The 24183-nt window shown below is 40.4% G+C and overlaps 2 protein-coding genes across 5 annotated transcripts; one reads left to right on the top strand and one right to left on the bottom strand.

Annotated features, from left to right (window-relative positions):
- Window positions 1-1044: 1044 nt before the first annotated feature.
- Window positions 1045-4002, bottom strand: ela3l (elastase 3 like). The gene is made up of 8 exons (XM_020094002.2): window positions 3873-4002; window positions 3545-3633; window positions 3232-3329; window positions 2829-2957; window positions 2163-2299; window positions 1652-1797; window positions 1219-1371; window positions 1045-1099 (listed from the first exon to the last, which is right to left on the bottom strand). Exons 1-8 carry the CDS (start codon window positions 3910-3912, stop codon window positions 1082-1084), a joined length of 810 nt encoding a protein of 269 aa, XP_019949561.1. The 5' UTR covers window positions 3913-4002; the 3' UTR covers window positions 1045-1081.
- On the top strand, window positions 3221-22855 carry bco2l (beta-carotene 15, 15-dioxygenase 2, like). Of its 4 annotated transcripts, XR_011240908.1 has the most exons (14): window positions 3230-3361; window positions 11990-12034; window positions 13602-13779; window positions 14696-14907; window positions 15467-15582; window positions 15708-15810; window positions 15923-16063; window positions 18221-18381; window positions 18687-18857; window positions 19538-19675; window positions 20369-20551; window positions 20712-20822; window positions 21037-21255; window positions 21346-22855. XR_011240908.1 is itself a non-coding variant. In XM_020094000.2 (13 exons), exons 2-13 carry the CDS (start codon window positions 12001-12003, stop codon window positions 21151-21153), a joined length of 1665 nt encoding a protein of 554 aa, XP_019949559.1. In that variant the 5' UTR covers window positions 3230-3361; window positions 11990-12000; the 3' UTR covers window positions 21154-22855. The 4 variants fall into 4 exon arrangements, 3 of the variants coding, with proteins under 3 accessions (XP_019949560.1, XP_019949559.1, XP_069380042.1); XM_020094000.2 differs by having other exon boundaries at window positions 21037-22855; XM_069523941.1 differs by lacking the exon at window positions 3230-3361 and adding an exon at window positions 11249-11306 and having other exon boundaries at window positions 21037-22855.
- The last annotated feature ends 1328 nt before the right edge of the window (window positions 22856-24183 follow it).

The following is a 24183-nucleotide window of genomic DNA, read 5'->3' as shown; positions in this document are numbered from 1 at the left end:
TTCAAAGTAGACAGTCAATACTCATGGATCCCTTCACTTTTTGTCACAATCAGACTGAATTAGTCCGAGAGCAGCATGAGAGCTTAGGCGGGAGAGTTATCACTGATCACAGGCTCATTCTCGTGAGGAAGCTTCTTCAGATGTGTGATTCATCAAATCAGAGAAATGCATTCAAATGTAGACGTGAGGACACAGTGAAACTCCCTGCCTCTCTTTTGTCTGCTACTGATATACTGTGTATATGCACCACACACACACACATGCATGCACACAGACAGTCATTACTTGCTCTTGCAGGATGTGTCATGTGTGATCACACCTCCATTCCCGGTCAAAAGTTATCTGTGTGCGCGTGCAAGACTTGCAAATGTGACACAGACAAAAGAGTAAAGAATGAGACATAAAAGAAAGAAGTCGGAGCCAATTTAATTCCCCTCTTAATTTTTCCCTCTCCACTCTCTAAACAGAAAAATCAGACAGAAGTGGTAATCTTAACTTTGACATTCTGGCCGCTGCCTCCGTCTGATATCATGAGGAAAGAGACGTCCCAGATGAGAAATATGGGTTTATGTTGAGAGGGCATGAAGACAAACTGGGCCAGTTTCAAGCAGGGATATTAGATTCATATTTAAAGTCAAGGAGCTGACACACACACACACACACACACACACACACACACACACACACACACACACACACACACACACATGATTCACTCTAATCATCCTCTATGCAACTGAATCGCCTGCTCGTTTTATGCGGGCTATTTGCAGTGAATCACATCTATTTGTTGGAGTTTGCACATTGTCCCTTTCTCTGAGAGCTGTCACAACCAATCCCCGATCACAAGTGTATGAGGACACCTGCTGGACATTTGTTTACATTGTATTCATTTCCAGAAAACCTCCAAAGACAAGGGAAGAGTCAGGGTCTGTCATGTGACTTAAATAAAGCCCATTGTTCATTTACTGTGCATCTGGATGTAGTTCATCACATGTGGGTTTGCTGTAATCTGGTGGGTATTGAGACACAAAGAAAATACAGTTTTCTGGGTCTTATTTTTATTGAGACTTCATCTTCTTTAGTTGTTCATCATAACCTGAGAAGACAAAAGATTTAGTAATTCTTTGAAAAAAGGGGAACGGCATTAAGACAATGGAAATGTTAATTCAGAACAGATATTAATACTGCTTGCGTGTGCGTGTGTTTTTTTTTCACCATGTCGATCCAGTCGTTGAAAGCAGAGACACGGGTGAAGACAGTGGGTTTCTTCACGTAGTTGCAGCCAAGGCCGGAGACGAAGCTGGCAATGCCGTGGACTTCCCAGGCTCCCTGGCTGTTCTTGCAGTTAAGGGGGCCGCCAGAGTCTCCCTGGACACGGAGAGAGAGGCGGTGAGCTTGTGTTTTATTCATTTGGTGGAGGTACTGGGAGACTGGTAGGTGCAACTCTGACAACCAATGTTTGTTCAAGTATAATTGGAACATAAAGAAAAATCCCCCTCCCATCTTCATTTGAACACACTCACTACCTTTCTGTACACATTTTTTCGAGGGGCATCATTGAGGGCAACATTGCCATTCATTTAAAAAATAACTTGAACTTCATTTTTCTTTGCTCAATCACATTAAAACACATGAAAAACAAGCTTACGTTGCATCCACCCACGATTCCATCCCCGCCGGCACACACCATGCTGTCCCTGACAGCAAAACCCCACCAGTCAGGCTGGGAGCAGGTGGCATGATCAGCCACAGGCATCAGAGCCTGCTGCAGCTTATCAGCGATGGGGCCTCCAGCTAAAACACACAGGCAGAGTCTATTACCATCCACATACACTAGCCGTCTGTCAAATCTGCTTTATAGCATTTCCCCCGAGCCCCAAATTTTCAATTTAGAAGTAACCCCCCCACCACCTTCCTCGGGAAAAAAGTTTCTGCGAAAATGACATGAATGTGATTTTCGTCCCAACTTTGGAGGTTTCCCTGGGTAACTCTGATCACACAGACACTCACGCTAGTTATAAATCCAAAAAACATCACGCCGGCACACAAGTCTAGAACTCTTGAGGACACTAGCATGAAGACATTTCTGAGATGCAAAGCTGAGAGAAAATGCAATGACAGGCACATAAACACAGCAACAGCCCTCCAAAACAACTTACTGTACAGCCTGCCCCATCCGGTGATGTAGCAGGGGTACAGGTTGGGGAGAAGAGTGCCGGCAGCAGGGATACATGCCAGCTGCACCTGGTTACTCAAAGTCACAGGCTCTGACAGCTTGATCAGAGCAATGTCGTTTCTGAAAGAAAGACAAGCAGAGAGAAAAGTCATTTATTTATTTATTCATTCAACCTTTAATTCTGAAGTATATTGAGGTAGACACACAAATAATAAACAGTAAAACAAAAGTAAAAGCCTTGGGAATAAATTAAGTTCATACAATGTTATTTGAAGCAAATGCATGAGTGCAACCTGTACTGTACCATATCTGCACATACAAATAAATCAACTGAAAGGAAAATCTTATCTCTCTAGGTTTCCACTGTGGGAAAAACTTGGCCAGCTGCGTATTTAAAGGTGAACAACGTCGTAGCATTTTGAAAAAGCTCCACTGTTGTCTTTATTTATGTTGTAGCGGAATCTGAGATGAATGAAGATGGAGAACTTGTGTCAAAAGCAGGAGCTGGACCGAAGTGAATGAATCAAGTCTGAGCCTCAGTACTCTTTGTCACATCGAACACCGACCGTATTAGATTATGATGGACTGTATGTCACAGCAGGAGACCCAGCCGTGCATTCTGTACTGTACACGCCGGTGCTTGTCTTACCCGAGGGCCACGAAGATGGAGTTCCATTTCTCATGGACAATCATCTTCTCAGGCAGGATGGCCTGAGAGGCAGGCTCCTCCTCCAACAGGTTGTGTTTGCCCACAAACACCCTGTAGGAGAGCTTGGTGCTGCAGGACAGAGCAGAGTTTTGAGGCCAGGGTGCAGAGACAATCTGATGATTTGATGAGTTAAATTTTTTTTTTTTTTTTTTTGAGAGGGACATCATAACTTTTCTAACCCTCATTTCATCAAGGATTGTGAATAATTCAGGGTTGAGAATAAGATTAGTAGTGTGGTTCAGAAAAAGTACAATATAGTCACAATGAGATATTTTTGTATGTGATGTGTAAGGTTTTTTTTTGTTTGTTTGTTTGTTTATTTATGTTCCTCTGCTGCTCGTACTTGATGCAGTGTGCAGCTGTCATGACCCAGTTGGCAGCAATCAGAGATCCCCCACACGTGTGCCTCCATTGACCGTCCCTCTCATACTGCAGGGAGATCTGGAGATGGCAAAGGACCCAGTAAGAGGCAGGTATGTGGATGCATGGACATGTCATAATTTGCTGATTTAAATAAAAAACACCATTTAAATATTTATAGCTTTTAATAACCACTGGGTCTAACATATAATAGCCAGATGCTGGACCCTCCAGACTTACCAGTAAATACATTTAAAAAAAAGACCATTGACAGATGTGTGCGTATATTAGCATACCTGCCAGGGCCAGCTGTGGGGCTTGGCATCGACTCCATTGACCACACGGGAATTCATGGGCTCAATGGATGGGGTGCCGCACCCAAGGGCTTCATAAGGGGGAGATGGTGGACATGTGTGGTGGACATGAGAGAGGAGAAAGAGAAATTATTTTATACTCCTACATCAGGCACAAACCACATTATTTTCCTTTTCAGTACAGAATTGCAGAGAATTGAGAACTGAGCTCCTTGTGTGGTGAGATTTGTGCACGCACACTCACTCACACAAATTTGAGAACACGCACAAACAATTCCACACAGACTTGGAGAATGCCAGATGTTCTTACCGCTAGCGATGAGCACTGAGGCCAGCACAATGGGGATCATGTTGATTGATGCTTCTGCTGAGGGACAGCAGGACACACACTCGCTTTTAAACTTTCCACCACAGGCAACGCCCGCTCCAAATGGGAGAAAACACTCTACTATTGGTTTATCAATGGTTTCCAGTGGGTGAAAATGGACCAATGGCAATGAAGGCCAGTACTCGAGTCGCACAGGTGCATTTTCTGGGACATTTCCCATGAACTCTGTGTCATGATAATGCATGCTCCACTACCATGTGTTGCACATGTGTGTTTACAGCTTTTTTTTTTTTTATACATACAGAGCATGTGTATTGTTTTTGCAGAATGCAGGAGGCAAATCATACATATGCTGCATTTAAACTTACCTTTACTGCTTTTCATGACAGTCTCTTCCCTGAAACCTGGGATTAACTGCTTGCATAACAGCATGGGAAGCCAACATCTGGATTACTGGCACTGACCTGTTTACTCCTTAATATAAAACAAAAATCAAACTAAGAGGCATTACGATGATAAATAACCAGGACAATGAGAAACAGATGGTGTCATCGGTGCAGATTATATTGACAGGAACGCCATCCTTTTTTTGGCATCTTACAACGTACACAGTGAAAATCTGCTGTGAATTCTGCAGCACCGGGAGAGTGAAAGGTTTTCCGTGACCAGATGTATAATCGAACATGTAACTCAATATGTTTCATATTGAGACATTCTCAGTATTTTTCTATACAGCACATTTGACAACATGAAGTTAAGTGCACCGCTCTAAACACTGACCCATGTATCATGAGGTTGGTAATAACTACCTGAACAAGCAGAAGTTTAATAAGTTATGAGACTTGGAGGGCACACACACAACTCCTGAGGTATGAAAATGTCAGAGTGTGCAGGCCTGAGGTGACTCAGCATGCAGACATAAATCTGTCAGAGGCAGCTTGGGTGAAATTCAACAAAATAAAGTTGAAGAAAATATGCAATAAGCATGTTGAGTCAGTAGAATAGGTGCTGAGGAATAGTCAGTGTGTGAACACAATGTGTTTGTTTATAATGATGTTATAATGAGAGAACTCTGTTTCGAAAAGATGATGTCACTGAGGCCAGATTCCCCTCCCCTGCTGTTTTAAGAGCTGTATCTCTGGACTAGTTCAACATTAAAAACAACATTTTCGTGATTCTCCTTCAGATGAACTCACTGGACTTTTTGCTCATGACTCGTTTAATTTCCCTGCTCACCACTAGATGGAACAATTTATCTGTTTAGACACCAAACTGAGTTATATTCTTTTAAAAAAAGACACAGATTTGTTGCTCTCTTCTGTATCTTTGCTGCAAGAAAACACATCTAAACTTTGTAAATTTAGCTCAATCTAACTGGGCTGCAGCATTTAAAAAAGAGGTCAGACCAGACATTGAAAATAGTACGAAGTCCATCGTACACCTCGTGGATGCTTTACAACTTAAAACTAATGAATTCACTGTTTTAATCCAAGTCTGGAAATGGTTACACATCTGTAGATTACAGACTAGAGAAAATACTTACACAAGAAAGGCATCAACAACAAGCTATCGACACATTCAGCCTGTGTGTATGTGTGTCTGAATGTGCTTGCTGTGCATGTGTAAGCTTCTCTAAAGCTGTGATATTCAATTAATGGAAAGCTAATTAAAATTACTCATCAAATCTGTAAAACATTGTTAAGCTTATTACAGAGCATTGTCCAGATGCTCCCTTATTTTCTGATTACATATGCATTCGTTAAATTCATAATGGGCAGATGACACAAGGTAACAAACTGAGGTTCACACTGAACTAGGATCAGTACATTAAACAGGAAAATAAGGTGAGACTAGATGAGGAAAATGTTCTCAGTTAAATGTTGGTCTAGTAGTAAAACATGTCAGCCTTACCTGACACTTATAACCTCTGATCACCAAAATCTGCTCCTTACTGCTGAGATATGTTTATTTGCAGTCAGATGCAGTGTTTTATGTTCTGAAATGAGGCTTACTATTATCACGGCTGATCAATGAGTGAACCCCCACCCCGGTGGTCTGTAACAGGTACACCTCAGCCTGCCTTCCCCTATCAGAGCAGCTGCTGAACTCTGAATGACACTGTGTGTGAGGTTTATGGTTGGTTTATATCACTTTCAGGCAGTAAACCCTGCCGGCCATTGCCATTCTCCATGTGGAGCAAAGGAGAAAGATTTTGCAATAATGTGTAAATATTATCGTGGCAGGTTGGGGCTGTTGGGTGCAGTCAGCTGTGGTTTTTAACTTGCATACCTCTTTGTATCCCACACTACCACTACTGGTGTGTGTTGTGCCTGAGCATAGTGCGCTGGATCTTTTGGTGTGTCGTGACAGTCTAATGTTCAGCCCATCCTGAGCCCACTGATGTCCACGTTGTGTAGCTTTTTTTTTTTTTGCCTTTAAGAATATACAGCTGTATTTTCCAGTGGCTGCTTTATTTGACACAGGCGATGTGTTTTGAGCCACGGGGCTGAAGTAAATCCAAACATCAGCTGTCTACTGCTGATTTGCTTTTATCACCATCCGTCCTACTGATGCTAACAGACGGCATCCCCTGCCTTTGCTTTTCAATTGTCAGTGCATATGTTTATTTCATTTTGATGTCTTTGTTTACTGTGGTTTTAATTCGCTGTTTCTCAACATGTTTGGCTTGTCGCGCCTCAAAAGCTTCCAGGTTGGGAGCTACTGATTTAATTAAATTTGATAAGCTGATCATGACCGAACTGGTCTTCCTACAGGTCTTGTATGTACTTGTCAGGTTTTTATTTCTTTTGTGTTTAGTGGGAGAGAGTAGCAGGGGAAGTGGCACTAGGTGCAACCATAGCGCGCTGCCTGTCTCACACACACAGTGCGTCTAAAAGTGCTTACAGCTTGAACAGTTTATCTGATCTGTAGTTTGTGCCTGGTATGCTCATGTGTCAGTAATTAAAAGGGTTTCTATAACAAATTAACTCTGAATTAATCAATTCTAAATGCATATGATAAGATGCTATTGTTGTTTCTGCATTTTGTATCCACCTTACTCTGCTTAGAATGTTAAAAGCACAACCACACTTTACATTTTTTAAACACTAAATAGATAGTGACGGGCATCACATTTTTTTTGTCTACTCTTTCTACTTTCTTGTCATTTTCATTAATCCTTTACAAAAAGTGTTGCCACTTTACTGTATTAGTCTGCCTATTTTCACATATGAATGTTCTGCTTTTGAGTATTGTTATTCTGCACTGACACATGTCTCACATTAATACACAAATCTCTGAGGAGCTACTCAAAGTCAGTTGTTTTTAGAGCTGCCACATCTGTTTCTGACTTGGCCATGTTTTTCCAATTTGCAGGTTACTTGAGTGAACACTGAGTGTCTTTTAAGAAATATTTATTAACTCTTTTTAAACCTATATTTTAAAAGTTACTTTTGATTATTTTTCCCAAATGATGATTTGTTAGTTAGAAATTATGCAGGATATCAGCATTTCATATAATTTGATTTAGATAAAATGTGTAAAGGGACCAAGATTACATGACACAAACTGCAGAAGCTAGACAACTAGTGAGATTAGATAAATTCTGCAAATGTGCACAGTCTACGTGGACTACTAAAGGTCATTTGCAGAAAAAAACACTGTTTACATATATAGTATACAATAACAACAAAGACTAGATTGATGAAAAATAATTATAAATACTTTAAGCCTTGAAAACAGGGCCCTCTGTGTGGTGATTGAATGAACTCATTTTCTAAGTAGATACTGGAGAAATGTACTAAATGTATTTTCTTTGCTAACATTAAGAAATCTATTTGAAAGCCACACAATGCAAACAGTGGCGTGCATCATAAAGCAGTGGCAATTAGCATGTTTGCTTTCAATGCTTAGTCTCTACATCTTTCAGGGCTTCTTCCTGTGCTTTGTGCCAAGCTGATGTGAAGGATGTTTTGTGCAATCTCATAACCCTTTAGGCTTTCCTAAAAGATCGAATTGTTCACATCACCCCTATCATTTGATGTGAGAAAGAATGTTCCTCCATCTGCTTATAAAAAGCCTCATCTTTCAGAGACGCTGCGTCAAAACACAGAACCTTTTGTCCTTTGTTATCTAAATCAGCAAGTTGAAAAGTCCAATGAGATTGGACTATGATCTGAAACCAGAACAGGATGATAAGTGTCCAGATGAGTTAAGAATCAAGATAGAAATTAGTATAATTTTGTACTTGGCAAACAAGAAAAAAAACTTTCTGTAGGAGATAGTCTCCAAATATTCACATATATTATTTTTAAAAACTGTATTGAGTCGCAATGAGTTGAAAATATCTTATCAGAGTCAAAGAAGATTTCCATGTCTCTAGCAATTATAACCTTTTTATACAATCTTAACTTGGAATTGAAATGCCAAAGTAAATCCAAAAAAAAGATCCCCACCATTGGGATCACTAAAGTTGTGAACTGGTTAAAAGGGATTTTTTTTAGCCTTAGCTACAAAATTAGCTTGATAAGCTTTGCCCAGCCAGCACACAAAGCATTGACTGACCATTGCTTGTCTCTTGCAGCAACATAATATCAGGCTGTAATGATTAAAGATGTGTAAGGACGTTTGACCCTTTTAATGGGATTACCTAGACCTGTTACCTTCGAACTAAAAATCCTTAATGTACCATTAAGTGAGTTGTATCTGGCCTTGACTTGCCTTAGACATGGCTGTTAGGTGGGCTTTTAGCAAACAAAACTACATTGACCTGTATTTGTCCCATCAACGCACAACACAACCAGAATAGCACTCTAAATGGTCCAAAGCTGAACAGTTCCTTTAGGTCCCCATAGGTTGCTAAGCTAGCTCCGATTTGCCCTGCTGCCAACAACTGGTGGTTAACCACTTTTGGTATTTGACATCTTCAGGTGTTTTTGTTTCTCATCTTTGTTCGGTTTGGCCTTTGGTCATTGTCTTGCATGTATCTCGGTGAGTGGAATGAATAACAAGAATGGTAGCTGAAAGGGAATATCTTAAGATTGACTTGAGGTCAGATTGAAGCCACACGGGACAACAGCTCAATTTACTGTAGCTCGATAGCCATGATCCCCGGTTTAATGTTGCAGGCCCAATCCCAAACCAGCACCTATCCCTTTGCCTTGTCCACTGCATTTCTGCATCCAAGTTTCCATAAGCCCAAGTTTGAAACTGCGTCATTAACACCATTTTTTAGCCTAAATGTCCTCTGATATGCTCCTCTGGAGCTGTGTTCATATTTGTACACCTCTCGTCCAAGGGTACTCACAGGGTACATTGTAGCATGGTGTAAACGCCTCGTTTTGAGTCTAATTTTTAACATTGTATTGTATTGTATTTGGCTGCAACTGTGTTTACCCCTGAGAATCCAAAAGTGTTTTTGGGACTCAAACACTTCACCACCCCTCCATCTGCATAGTGGTGAGTGAATTTTCATTTTTGGGTGAACTATCCCTTTAAGGACCATCCCAAAGAAATGCAGGAAGTGCACATGAAACAGGATAATGAATGAAACAACTTAAAAATGTAAGTTCTCCATCTTTCTACTTCGTCCAATATTTTCGATCAAGGATGCACACCCTTTCTAACCTGCACTTTTTCTGTCTAAAATAAAATCTTACACTGTATGATATTACAAGATAAATAAATCACTTTATTACTAAGGTGACTTGAAGCACAGTGCATCAAATTTATCTCCTAGTCATTCTCATGGTTTTTGAATGTTATGTGTCCACAGGGACGGTAGAAAAGACAACGCAGCACATAGGATTGCAAATGGAAAGTGAAAGCCTGTCCACTGAAAATGCTGGGAAACAGGTATGGGAGTAAACCGTTGCCTGAGTCAATCAATTAATGATAGTTCACTTTGTAAACCCAGTTTAAAAAAAAAAAAAAAATAATGAACAGGTTAAAGTGTGGGTTTTGTTGTCCCAGAGCTAGGTACTGAAACGCAAACATCTTCTTATTTAGTGTTGTTTCATGGTTTTATGATCATGGAGATGGAAGCAGCAATGTCATAACCCAAAAGCGGGAAAATATAAATTATATATAATTATATTATATAATTATAAAAAAAATAATTTTTTAATAATTATTTTGTCTCTGGTTAAAGGTTAGTGTGATTGCCTTTGAGAGCTAACGTACTGTACATTGTAATCTGCAGCAACCAAGAAAGCCTCTTAAACTGTAACAGACCAGGGAGAAGTAACCCCAAGACACTTCACCCCACTAGACTGACATGTATGAGGTGTTGGGGTCAAGGCCAACAACTTGCCCCCCGTTCTATTTGCCTCTTTCTTGCCAGACCTTTCTCCCTCCTCCAATGCAGATAGCAACAGCCCTGCATCCTTATGCTCCATGAGCACCATTAGCTCCTATAATTACCCCCCAATCCTGCCCCAGTGGACCATCCACAACTTGCCCCTCACCTGATTCCTTACGCACCTAACATTAGTCTGGAGAAGAGGGCAAGCACCATATAAAGTGTTTTGAAAGACCGGTTGATAAAACGTGATTTGGTTTGAATGTTGTTATGTATTATCTTTAATTCTTGGGTCTGCAGTCATGCTGGCATGTTAAAATCATGTGTGTCTTGTGTATGTTTGGATCCAATATGTTGATAGTGAAAAATCATATTATTTTAATTTATTAAAATGATCTAGTGTCGTGCTGAAAAGAAGATACCAAGCACTGGCAAGGTTAAGTTTTAATATATTTAGTATAAATGCCAAATCAAATACCCAGAACTCTTCAGGGTGAAGATTTCGAGGATTATGCTGATGCTCTTATTCCTTCGGTGAATATTTACTTCAGATGTGTTATATTTTGGTGATTTTCCATCACACTAAAAGTTGTTCACAATAAATAAAACGCTTCATGTGATGTGATCTTATCACATAGATTCATCAACTCTAGCTGTCATTGTGGCAACTTGGATATCTCTAAGATAAATTTGACCATGGATCAGTAAACATCAGTGTTGATAATGGACCATATATTTGAAGAAATGGGTGTGATGATTGTTCTCTCTCCTCACTTTCTCTACATAATGTATTGATACACTTGATCCGCGGGGGCATTCAGTAGAGTACAGATGAAGGAAAAAACGGTCCGTTTGTTATCAGTTCAAAAGCCTATATTGTCTCTAAATGGGAACTATGTCAAAAACAATAAGTAATAAAAATATGACTAGATAGACAAAAGAAATCGAAGCCACAGGTAGCCATGCTCATGAAGGAACAACAGACAAAACACATATTTGCAAAGGAAAGCAACCATCCAGTCTGTGATGTGATTCCCAATTGTTTTTCGTCCGCCAGTGCATCGTGACAAAGAACCTGAAGATCTCCATCAGAGTTAATCTCATCTGCTATATCCAAGGTATTATCGGTCTTGATGCACAAAATGTGTAAGATGGCACAACAAGCAATGACAAAGGGCAAAGGCTGGACTGACCTCCAGTGCGCTGTAAGTGTTTGGAAATGCTTTCATCATCCCAAAGTATGTTCAACCTCTGAATGAGACCCTGAATGATTATAGTACCACTCCTGCCTGTTCTTGTAGAAAGATCTGATAAGGTGTGATGGCTTTTTCCAGGCATTGATATATCTGCCTGTGGATGAGACTATTCTTCAGGAATATTTGGCTGAAAAGGAAGAACTTTTGTATAGAAGTCTATGAGCAAATGACTACTTCTCACTTGATTTGTAATGACAGTAAATATTTTTACATGGAGTTTATGGTCCTGAATCGCTACTTTCAAGTCGTCTTCAATACAGCATGATGTTGTTTTAGTCCGTTAAGTGCAACAGCCGCACTGCTGAAGACTGGACTTTGTGCAAACATGGCTCATAATTCTGATCATTTATTCTCTCTGCAGCAGGTATTGTAAGTTGCATTGAAGTGACGCTTGGTGGTGCAGCAGTTGGGGCTGGTTTGGGATTGAGTCATAGTCAACAATGTACTGTTGCGTTTAGTGTCTGACATAACCTCCTCAACCTGGGTCCAAAGGTTTTCTTCAGGGCTTGTATAAATCCTCTGCATTTGTCTGATCAAATCTGCAGAACGACGAGCCATGTCCAACACCAAAGAGCCCCAGACACACAGCAGTGAGTAGACACCACTTTCAGATTTTTTTTTTTTTAATTATTATTGTTTTTGGGAAAAGGGCATGATTGTTTGAATAAACATTTCACATTTTACAAATCCAACCTTGGTGTAGCATGTCTGTGTGTTTATCCCCCCATCAGTATCTACAAGTTCCACACAGAAATGTGTACACACAGACGTGTATTTCGATTAGTGTGGTTTCTTCAGCTTTTCTTTCAATCATAATTTACTTTGTTGCATTTCACAATCAGAGCTGCACTTACAATACGATATGTTGGCATTTAGTACTGTTCCTGCTTCAAGGTCTCTTGTTGGGAGAATCTGAGCTGCTGAAAGAATACACACAATGTCTCATTAGCAGCTTTTAGTCATTGTCAGCTCTTAACTAAAAGGAGAGAAGTGGCTGTCAGGTCCCTGCACAGGAAAAATGAAAAGAACACAATTTAGAAAATGTGCAGGAATATAAGAGCTAATTCTATCGAGGTCATTTTCGTGCACACTGACATACTGTTGGTGACATGAACAAAATGAGTTGATAAAGCTATAACTGCTAAAAATATTGATCTGTTGCAATAGTTTTTTAAAAAGAACAAGATAAAAAAGCAATACCTGAAGCTGTTATCCACAGCAATTTGGGGCTCATCAGTGTCTCTGTTTGATTTTCACAAGACTCAATTTTGACAAGAAAACTACATGAACCCCCCCCCCAGTAAAAAAAAATTGACAGCCTACATTCAGGCATCATTTGTAATGCTGCAGTAATCACAATCAAAACTCGCAAAGTCAACATTGTAAGAGATTGTTAGAGCCGGTTGCGGTTATCTCTCAATTGCACATTCTGTTTTTTATCGTCTGTTGTACTCGAGTCGTGGGAATGAACAAAATTCTGACTGGTGATTGGTTGCAATAACAATTTACGCAGTCAGAAAAACTCCAATAGCTTGAGCTCAGCGTGGGGCTCTGTGCTGAACAACACTGATGTGCTTCTGCTAATCACGTAAAAGCTCATATATATTTTACAATCTCCATTATGTGTGAAATATGAGGTAATGAAAGGGAACTGGTTATTGGATAACAGATAAGATCGAAGGTTGTGCAGGTGTCATTCAAAGTGCATGGCCCCCGAGAGCCATTACTTCACATAACAATAGAACGCATGCTGTTTATCTCCCAAAATCTTTTTTGAATCAGTTTGATTGTTCAGTTCGAGGGTTAAAAGCTGAAAATACAAACACAGAGGTGTGAAGGACCATAGCAGAAGGTGTGAAATTGTGATTCACCATTTGTTTACAACACTATTGTCTTATAATTAGTCTGCATTCAGCTGATTTAGAGAAAAGAAAATTGCATCCTCACTCACAGTTGTTCAAAGTTCAAGAGTTTTAAATGGTTCACACACACACACACACACACACACACACACACACACACACACACACACATACACAAACAAACACATAATGAAGGGAGATAGAAAGAAATGGTGGGAAAGTAGGGGAAGGTGTGGAGTCGTAGGGCCAAAGTTCAGCTGCTCAATCACTTGTTTTCATGATTTTGTCTCCTCAGTATCCAGCAGGCAGCGATGCCCGCAGGCCAAAGGGCTGGAGAGCGTGGCTCCTCTGGTGCGTTCTGTGGAAGAAACGCCCGATCCCATCCCCACCACCATCAAGGGAACTGTTCCAATGTGGATCAACGGGAGCTTCTTGAGAAATGGTCCTGGGAAGTTTGAATTTGGGAAAGACAGGTATTTAAGGAACACTGTTAAAAGTTAAACAAAGATGAATAAAGTTAAAGGTAGATAGGGTCAGCTTTATTGGCATGATGATTTACAAAATGGTAAAACTTGATTTTTTAACAATGGAAGTACAACACAGAAGAACAGGGCTGAAACTTACTGTTGACCTAAACACCAGTGTGGTCAAACAAAAAAAATATACAAACGACACATGACAATAAGGTTTGAAATTATCTCTTGTGCTTTAACAGCAACAGTAGATTAACAGAAGACAATGATGGCACTCAGTAGAGTACATACCTCCACCAAGGACAACAGTCTCCCTTAATGAAACCACGTATAAATTCACTACATATTTTAGATTTGCAGCACATTGCACACACCTATGAATAACAGTCTCCGAAACATGTCTGATTCCTTTCAATAGGATCAATGAATTATTCTCTGAGAAATCAAGGAAAAATTTTGAAAAAATTTCAAGATAGTCAATAAAATCCTGGATCCCTGATGTGTAAACAAAGAGTTAATTGCGTGGTACTTGATGGACGTAACAATATGAGTCAGCAGACTAAATGCCACCACTATGACCTGTGATCTGAATCTGTTTCTTTTAATGGACATTAACTAAATTATTCAAGATTTTACAGTTGGGAGAAATTATGTGAATTATCTGCAGAGGCAACGTTCATATTCAAATGGTTTCAGCTGTCAGTTATTGAGCCACGCAAGCTTTTAACCCATCGACCATGACAAATTATTCTCAATATTATAATAATAATAATAAAAAAATCCTTCCTATATTTAACAAAGAATTTATTCCCTCAAAAGTAGTATTTCTGTCTCACGCGGTTCCCTTCATTCTCTCTATTTTGTCTTACACAAATACCCTGTTGGAAATTTCAGTTATTTTTGTTTTTCCTCTTAGATACACCCACTGGTTTGACGGCATGGCCATGATGCACCGGTTCCACATCTGCGAGGGCAGTGTCACATACAGCAGCCGCTTCCTGCAAAGTGACTCATATGTCAAGAACTCAGAGAAGAACCGCATTGTAGTGTCAGAGTTTGGGACAATGGCGATGCCTGATCCCTGCAAGAACATCTTCGCTCGCTTCTTTTCACGCTTTCAGATTCCCAGTATGTCTGTCTTCTTTACATATTGCATATTGCATTTTTGTTTTAGCACTGTCCTTGACTAGCTGCATTGCATATCGCGGCTGTAGCCTAATGAAAGCTGATGTTTCATTATAATGTTTCCTTCCAAGGTAAAAGGAAAAATATATTTGTTGGTGTATGTGTGTGATTGAGGTATTGTATGTGTTGTGGGGACTTAAATATTTTTACTTAGTCACATTATGGGGACTTTTCTTCCTTATGGGGACAAAACGCAATTACCCATTTAGTAAAATCATTCAATTTTAAGGTAAAGACATGATTCTAAGTTAAGGTTATGTTAAGGTTAGATGTAGGTTAAGATAAGATTTGATGAGGATAAAGTTACGTTTAGGTTAGGAAAAGTTAGTACAATGGAGTTAGGTTTAAGCATTAGGGTTAGTCAAGTACTAACGAAGGTTAAGGTTAGAGAAAGTCTCCAGAAAATCAATGTAAGTTGATGTATGTATGTATGTATGTCATGTCCTCTGAAGTTGTGTAGTGCCATATTTCATTTCTTCCTGACATCTGCATGTGTGAACAGAGGCCACAGACAACGCCAGTGTGAACTTTGTAAAATACAAGGGAGACTATTATGTCAGCACAGAAACCAACTACATGCGGCGAGTAGATCCACAGAGTCTGGAGACAAAGGAGAAGGTCAGTCCGTGCATCAAATACAAAAGTCTCTTTTGAATGCTCGTGCTGCTGAAGAGTCAGAGGGTTAAGACGAGGAAGATGGGGGACTGTTAGGACGACAAAGCTAATGATGCTGTGCATTTAAGGTGGACTGGACTCAATACATAGCTGTCAACTCAGCTACAGCTCATCCACACTATGACCAAGAGGGGGCCACATACAACATGGGCAACTCCTACGGCAAAAGCGGTAATCCTCTCACTCCCTACTCACCAACCATAAGGCTATATGTCTTGTGTATTTATGTACACATCTTTATGTTATCCAACCTCACACATACTGTACAATATTAACTTTCTAGGTTTCTTCTACAACATCATCCGTGTGCCTCCTCCTGAGGACAAGGTTCCATTGGAGGACTCAGCGGACCTGAGCGGAGCCAAAGTGATTTGCTCCATCCGAGCAGCTGAACCTAGGAAACCTTCCTATTATCACAGCTTTGGTGAGATACACTCTGCAGCATAACAAACAGGCCACACCTTCTTTAAGTAGTCTGTATGCTGGATGTATACTAAAGTGGAATTAACAAAATCAGAGAATTCTTTTTGTCTGCACTGGCAGGATGAGTCTGCTTCACTGAAAGAGAGCATCACAGTGTTATTTTTTTTTTCACGCTGTTATTAATTACTCATTTGAATTCTAGTCTTGTCCTGCTTCTCTTTGTCAATCACAGTTCCTTTGTCTTTCGGTTCAGCTCTCACTATCTCTCTGCCTCTGACTCACGCACACTTACTCTTCCACTCTGTCAAAGCACAGTTACCGACATACACGTAATTTGTGCTATTGCGTTTTAACGATCATGAGGTTTTTATTTCTATAAGTTATATAAGTGTAATAAATCATATGTCTACAATTCAGTCAGAGACACTTAAAACAAATGTAGCAGTTAATAAAGATTGATTTGGCCCAAAAAGCTCTGCTCAGGGTCTCTGCAGGTTTCATCAAGTCAATTTTTCAAGAGCGTAATGAATGAAATGTTGGACCTACGTCAAGTAAAACGGACATGAAGAAATATCAGAGTCCCACAATTTATTCCTCATACTTGAATCCTTGATTTACTTTCTCATTATTGAAGAGAGCTGAAGTAGCCAAGTAGAGAATAACTCTCGAAACATCAAGTTATCTCTCACACTACAGGCAGACAGTCTGTACCCATAGTCTTTCTCAAAGCCGAGTGCACTGAGATGAATTCTGACCTGTGTTTGTAAGCAGTTGTTAGTCCCATGTTGGTCTTGTTTGTAGTTTTATAACAGCATGTTAAAATCTGTATTGCAAAAAAGAACTACTACACATGAAGACATCACAAAGTTTCATGTCCCCAAAGCATTTCTCTAAAAAATAACCCTGACCATAAGCGCAACAGAGGAAGCATTACATGAACTTTAATAAAAATCAAGACCTCCCTAAATGTGAATTTTTCACTTTTTAAGACCCTTTGGAAACCATTTGTGAGGGAGCTGTCAGAATAGACTTCTGCTGGGAGAACTAATCATCGTTATCAACTAAAACATAATCGTTAGATCTTAATACAGTCAACAGTATCAAAAGCTAAGCACATAATGTGGATGTTAAGCTGCAGAGTGAGAATGTGGATGAGTCAAGTTATGGTGGTCAAACCAGTATGAATATGACTGGATGTTAAGAATCAGCTGAAGGCCGAGCAGTTTGTTTAATAATAAAACATTAAAGTGATGCAGTAATGGCAGCACAACTTCATCGCTCTGACTGATCCAATGCCAGGTTGCTCCATTTAGTTTTTTTCTACTGCACCAGTTCCCTGATTACATCTCGGTCTATATTTCCTGCAGACCACCCTCGCACTGCCAGACTGTCGGGCACCAAGAAATCTCCCAACTGATGCAACATTGCACAGTTGTACAGGGCACCACAGAATCAGCACTGCACTAACGCCTTATACACTTATCAAATCTAAATGTTGTATCCCACCATGACCCAGGAGATCTAACGAGTTCGAGTGTGATTGATGATGTTTGATGAAATGTGATGAAAACATGCTAAATAAGAGTTGTAGTTTTTTTTTTTTTTTTTTTCACATCTTTTTATTCGTTTTTTCGTTCATTTACAGCAATAAATCACACATACAGTATATGCAGAAATTCTTAGCAATAGACAATAGCGGTAGGATGCCCTACACGATGTATGGTGATAACAACAATGTGATTGAGCTGAGCCAGAACGGCTTCTATGAACCACATTTAACCCTTAACCCTTCCCACCCACTGACCAAAAACAAAACAAAGGAAAAGTTAAATAATTGCATAATTAAACCATACATACTTTACATTACCAAAAAAAAAAAAAATAAATAAAAGATAGGAATAAAATAAAATAAAATTTGTTGTTGAGATAATAGAGAGTAGTAACTAGTACAAAGTTGGGGGGGGGGGCATCTAGTCGCTTTCTGGGTGAATAGTGGATCTGTTTAAGTACTCTAGGAAAGGCTGCCAGGTTTTGTTAAAAGCAGTACCAGAACCTGCCAGCGAGAATCTAATCTTCTCGAGTTTGATATGTGTGAGGACCTCCCTAGAGTTGTAGTTTTTAATGCTGGCTTCTGCTCCCTCATTTACACCTTTTCCAGTCATGTCGGAAAACTACATCGTGTTCATCGAGCAGCCGATCAAGCTGGACCTGCTGAAGTTCATGCTGTACAGAATCCAGGGAAAGAGTTTTCATAAAGTCATGACCTGGGAGCCTCAGTATAACACCATCTTCCACCTGGTCAACAGGCACACTGGCAAGGTGGGTTCAAACTACTTGACTGCACAGTCATGCACATACAGGAAACACACACGTCCAGCTGCTGAATGGCCGGAACAGAAAAAGGAAAGTTGTCAGCTAATCTTTTCATTTGTGTTGATGAAGTCCTACTCTGATGCCATACATTCTATTCTCAATTTTCTCATCTCATTAAACAGAATACCCATTAAGCTTTCAAACTGTGAAGGTACAACAACAGTGTCAAGATTGTGTTTCCAAAAGCATTTGTGTCCCTTCATATTATTTTGTTAATATGTTGTGATTCTGTGTCCTGACTGTTCCAACAGGAGAGTGAAGTGAGGTACTTTGCAGCACCCATGTTCACACTGCATCAGATCAATGCTTATGAGGACAACGGCTTCTTGGTTATGGACATGTGCTGTGGGGACGATGGTGACGTCATTGGAGACTTCACGCTGGAGAACCTCCGCAGCCAATCAGGAGAGGAGATTGACAAGGTAAACGCAGTGCGACTGAGAATTCTGTTGCACTTACGGTGGCCCTGAGAACGCACATGCAAAAAGACACAACACAACCAAATAACACCAACAGATTAGCTCAACACAACTAAATACCCAAAACATAACCATCCAATACTCACAAAACAGTACAACCAGATACTCACGAAACAATACTACCAGATACTCGCAACACAACCTAATATTCATAACATAACCAAATACTTATAACACAACTTAATACTCACACAAATTAATGATGCTCCCATCATTTGCATGTGTTGTGTCTATTTGTGTTTTTTAATTCTAGTGCATTGATCGCCCAGGGCCACATGGTCTGATGTGAAAACTTTCTTCCCACAGGTCATCTCTAAAGTAAAGTTTGTCTCTTATGCAGAGATAAACCAATCTTATTTGTTCTTATGTCTGAATGTAGACTATTAAACTATTAAACTGGTACGTTTGTGATGCAACAAGCTTTTGAAGTCTTTGTGATTTCCAACATGTTGCAGTGTGTGTACTTCAATCAAAGCACACTTATCCCAAAATAACACAAAAAGGCCTCCAAACAATATTACCGCCGAGTTAAAACATGATTTTGTGTCAGTATTTTTTATCCTGAGGTTCAGCAATGGAGCCACGCTCGCAAATTTTCATGCCTCTCTGATTTCTTTTGGCAGTTTTACAACTCGTTGTGCAGAAACCTTCCGAGGAGATACATCCTGCCGCTGAACGTGGATGAAAAAACTCCTCTGGACCAAAACCTTGTCACTCTGCATAACTATAAAGCCACAGCGAAGAAGACGAAACCAGGAGAGGTGGGATTTAACATGTACATACAGTAGATATGATGAATCATGTTTAACTGTGCATTACATGATCTGGTATTCCTGGAATCATGGAAAGAATGAGGCCTGTAGTCATTATGAATAAAGTTTCACCTCCACACTGCAATTATCCAGCATGATGAGACACTGAAGGTACCTTCTGCCAGATAGTAATTTCATGACTTACAGCAGACAGATACGGTGGCTGAGACTTCTCACACAAGCACAGGAACGGAAAAAAACGACTTGAAACTACAAAAGCCAAGACCTCCTGCTGTCATTCCTGAAAACCTGGTCAAGCTAGCCACCGCATAAAATGCTATGCTTGGCCATTTGAGGTGTCATGGTAAAGGTCCGTCCTTTTTTTCTGGCGCTCCAAGCACATGTATCGAAACAGCTTGAATAGACAATTTTAAGGTGGCAACTGGCTTGTCCAGCTTTTCACCAATGACGGCTCACTTGATTGCTGTAGGTTCATTGTCATTGACCGCTCATTTCCATTGTGTTTGTGTTTCCGTTGTGTGGCTTTTGCAGTTGTGTTGTGGCTCTTGCATTCACGTTTCTGTAAATGTGCTTGTGTGAGATGTCTCGGCCACAACAGATAAAAACTACCAGTCAACAGCAAATGTGGCCAAAATATAAAAGTTGTATGGATAAGTAAAATACAGATTTTTGACCCTCCAGGTGTTCATGACCCACGAAGAGCTTTACGATGATGAGCTGCTGCAGTACGGCGGCCTAGAGTTCCCTCAGATCAACTACGACCGCTACAATGGCCGACCCTACCGCTACTTTTACTCCTGCGGCTTCGGGCACGTCTTCAGCGACTCCCTGCTCAAGATGGATGTCCACACCAAGGAGCTTAAGGTTCGCTATCGCTCAAAGACTGATTATTGTTATCTGAGCAGGGTATTATCACATCAAAGTTTTCTCTATTAGAGTGGGGGCAATAGGTTGGGAGTCGGTTTCCTAACATGAAACAGCTCAGAGTAAAAAGGGAGATGTTTATGTAATCTTTCCGGTCTAGGTGTGGCGTTATCCCGGCTTGTTCCCGTCTGAGCCTGTCTTTGTTGCTTCGCCCAAAGCAACTGAGGAAGATGATGGAGTGGTTTTGTCAGTTATCATCACACCCAGAGAAGTAAGTTAACAACAACAACAACAACAACAACAACCACCTAGAAGAGAAGCTGAAGACGTTAACTTTAGCAGTGACAACATTACTCTAATACTGACATTATATTGTATCTGACACAGAGACAAATGGTTTACTACTTTCACCATCATTATTGCGTGGAAGGTGGTCCGTGACCTTTTTTCTTTACATAACATTTTTTAATCTTCTCTGTTTCCAGGAGAAAAGTACTTTCCTCCTCGTCCTTGATGCCAAGACCTTCACTGAGCTGGGCAGAGCTGAGGTCCCCGTCAATATCCCATACGGGACCCATGGCGTGTTTAACGAGATGGGCTAGATAAGATACTGTTTGCAACTCTGGGGCAAATTGCTGAAACTGAGCCTGCGACCGACTACTTTATCCACAAAATAGAAAATATCTCTGTTGAAGCCACTGCCTGTAAGAAACCCCTGAACTGTAAAAAGCAGTAAAGACCTGGGAAGGAAAAAAACTGCAGATTCATGCTATTTGTTTGTGCCTCCCTGATAGGACTAGCTGCATGATCCTCACTGTGCTGCCATTACGGTCTGCAATCTTCTGGAACCTAACAAGCCAGAAAGTCCAGCATGGCATCTGCAGTCACCTTAGGTGTAAGACTTTGAAACAGCCTTTAGACAACGGCCAGAAACCCAAATGCTGCTTCAAAGGACCAATGCTTAATGTGGAAAACATTTAGAGAAAAAAGAAACATGAAAATCAATACACACATTAAAATAAAACCCATTTCTCTTTTTTTTTCTCTTTAAACCCAAAGTGTTTTTACATCATCATGCCACTGGAAACGCTATACTCCCAGTGAGGACAGAGCAGCACTTAGGATACATAAAAATGCATCAGAGGAAATTCAATTTCTGTCAAAGTAATGTGATAGAAATGGACAACGTCTGTAATGCCTGGAAAACAAATGGATCTGCTGGTCGATAGCCACCAGAAAGTCTGGCAGAGGTCACATCAGAAATGTGGTGTTTTTTTTTTTGTTTTTTTAATCCGCTCAAAACAACCCAAAACAAAGTGGACGCACACACTCAAGTAATGACACATGGTCTGTGAACGGGAGCAACTTGTTTCATTTTATTAAAGTGTGAGCTGAAACAGAGCAGTGCAGAATATGACACACAGGCCTCACCCAGAATGCGAAGTAGCCTCCAGCTGCACTTGTCACTCCATCGTCTCCACAATTGACTTTACTGGTGCTTATTTCATCGGCTGATTTCCCTCTCGCATGGATTTGACTCTGGACCCCGCACCTGATACACACACTACAGCTGTGAGGTTTCCTATATATTATGATCCATATTTTTCCTTACCCCTCTTCAATGTTTAAAATTTGACTTTCAAACAAGTGACAGTCTGGGTTTTGCAGATGTTTTGTAACAGCGAGTCCCAACCTTCAATAATTTATGAGACACTGGCAGAGGTTTTATCATTAGCTTTACGCTGAACTGAATTAAGCAGGGAGTAATGGAGCTATCCTAGTGTACCGTTTAAATTAATCCTATACCGGGAATTAACAGCACTTATGTTTTTGTCATGTTCTCTACTCAACTGAGGCTGTGTGCTTTATTAAGCATGCTGCACAGCTCTCCCAAGATACACATTAATTAGCCCATAATTTTTAATCTAATCAGTCACGCTTAACCTTTATGTGTGTGGTTATATGTGTGTGCATGCATCAACTGTATGTGCAAGTTCATTAGCACGTTCTCCAACAGGCATGACCAGCAGAGAAAGATACAGCGACCTTTGCCCTCAAGAAAATCTCATGATCAATTTTTTGTTTGCAGAGCAGAAGCTTATCAGTGTTGGCCCGCACCCTTTTAAATTCAAAGTGCTATTGGAAACAAGGTGCTTCCTCAGATAGTTCACACTCTGGTGACTCCTATTCCTGGATTCACCTGAGTCGAGTTTGACTGAAGGCCAAACAGTAGCTGCAGGAATTCTGAAATCACACCATATTTCTGTATACACTGTAACACAAATAAACTTGTGCGTCACAACATTTGTATGCAGGTTTGTCTGCCCTGCTTTCAAGGTGACAGTTTCAGACTGTCTGTGCTCTTATTTGACACCTGAGAGTAAGCATGAGCTCACTTTCAAACCCCCCTGCTGTCTTAATAAGCACAAGTTATTGTGCCCAGCCTTAACTTTCAATGTTTTTATCATTATTTCATATCCCATGAATTCATAATGATATCATCTATATTCACCATATTAGACACACTTCTAAGAGGCACACACTGATTTCCCTCAACAGAGGGAACAATGTCTCCCATACCCAGATTTGTCACTCCCTATCTTCACGGTCTTGAGCCATCTTGTGGGAGCACAGTTATCTGACTTACAGATTATGTGCATCTGCATGAGCGTGTCCGCGAGCGCTTCCCCCTCCCCTGTGCACATAAGTATATGTTGATTTATGTGAGCAGTGTGTGAGCGCAGAGCCGTGCACGTGCATTTGTCTCTCTGTGGGCCGCTCTCTTAATTGTACATGCAAAACACTGCAAATGCTTTATGAAGTCAGAATGGAGCAATTAACAGACCCTTGGAGGGGGTGAATCGTGCAATGTCAACAAGAATAAACTCCCACCATGGACCCCACAGCCGGGCTCAAGAATAAACAAATGCCAGGAGAGGATTTACCCGAATTGCACTATTAGCGATAGAAATGAAAAAAGCACAATGCAAATTTAGCTTTTTTTTTATTCTCGGCATTTTAAGCTTTTGTTTCTGTCTTGATTTAATCCCTTCTGGTATTATTACAAATTCCTTCCTCCTCCTGAGCCTGCTGCTCAGGTGGTTGTAAAACAAAGTTTATGCAACAGCTCTTCAGTGAATGATTACTTTGAATCCCTTAACGCCTTCTTTGTTATGTCCTAAAATAAAAGAAGAAAATCGGTCTTGTATTGAAAATGATTGCTTGAAAAGGCAAAAGGTTGTAATTCTGCTTTGGAATACGCACATGTGTTTAAAGACTGGGATGTATTTACCACCGTAGCTGTAATACTGGACAAATACATTTGTGGTGGATGATGCTACAGTGTCCTAATAATGACAGAGGCTTCAAACTCTGGGGGGAGAAGAGAATAAGCCCAGGCCAGTATAGGCAGAATGAGGCTGATTTTGCCATTATAACAGGGAGCGCTTCTCCCTCTTGGATGCAAGCCTGGGCTGACAGTCAAACATCATTATGAGCCAGTGGCCTTGCAGTTTGTCACTGTCACAGCCTCTAAATAGAGACTTTGTTTTCAAGATTTGTGAAGATTTATGGCATTCCGGGCACTTTTTAAGCAGCGATGCACAACAAAGTCATTTTGTTTAATGTGAAGC

The sequence above is a fragment of the Paralichthys olivaceus genome, chromosome 4 (assembly GCF_024713975.1).
Source record: "Paralichthys olivaceus isolate ysfri-2021 chromosome 4, ASM2471397v2, whole genome shotgun sequence".
NCBI lineage: Eukaryota > Metazoa > Chordata > Actinopteri > Pleuronectiformes > Paralichthyidae > Paralichthys > Paralichthys olivaceus.
The sequence above is the reverse complement of the archived record's forward strand: the minus strand, read 5'-3'. Positions and strand labels throughout refer to the sequence as shown.

Coding starts and splice junctions, on each gene's coding strand:
- bco2l (XM_020094000.2), top strand. CDS start 12,001: ATGTCCAACACCAAAGAGCCCCAGACACACAGCA. Junction 12,035..13,601: donor AGAGCCCCAGACACACAGCA/GTGAGTAGACAC, acceptor TTGTCTCCTCAG/TATCCAGCAGGCAGCGATGC. Junction 19,676..20,368: donor AGAAGACGAAACCAGGAGAG/GTGGGATTTAAC, acceptor TTGACCCTCCAG/GTGTTCATGACCCACGAAGA.
- ela3l (XM_020094002.2), bottom strand. CDS start 3,912: ATGATCCCCATTGTGCTGGCCTCAGTGCTCATCGCTAGCG. Junction 2,300..2,828: donor TCCATCTTCGTGGCCCTCGG/GTAAGACAAGCA, acceptor TCTTTCTTTCAG/AAACGACATTGCTCTGATCA. Junction 1,798..2,162: donor CGGATGGGGCAGGCTGTACA/GTAAGTTGTTTT, acceptor TGTGTGTTTTAG/CTGGAGGCCCCATCGCTGAT.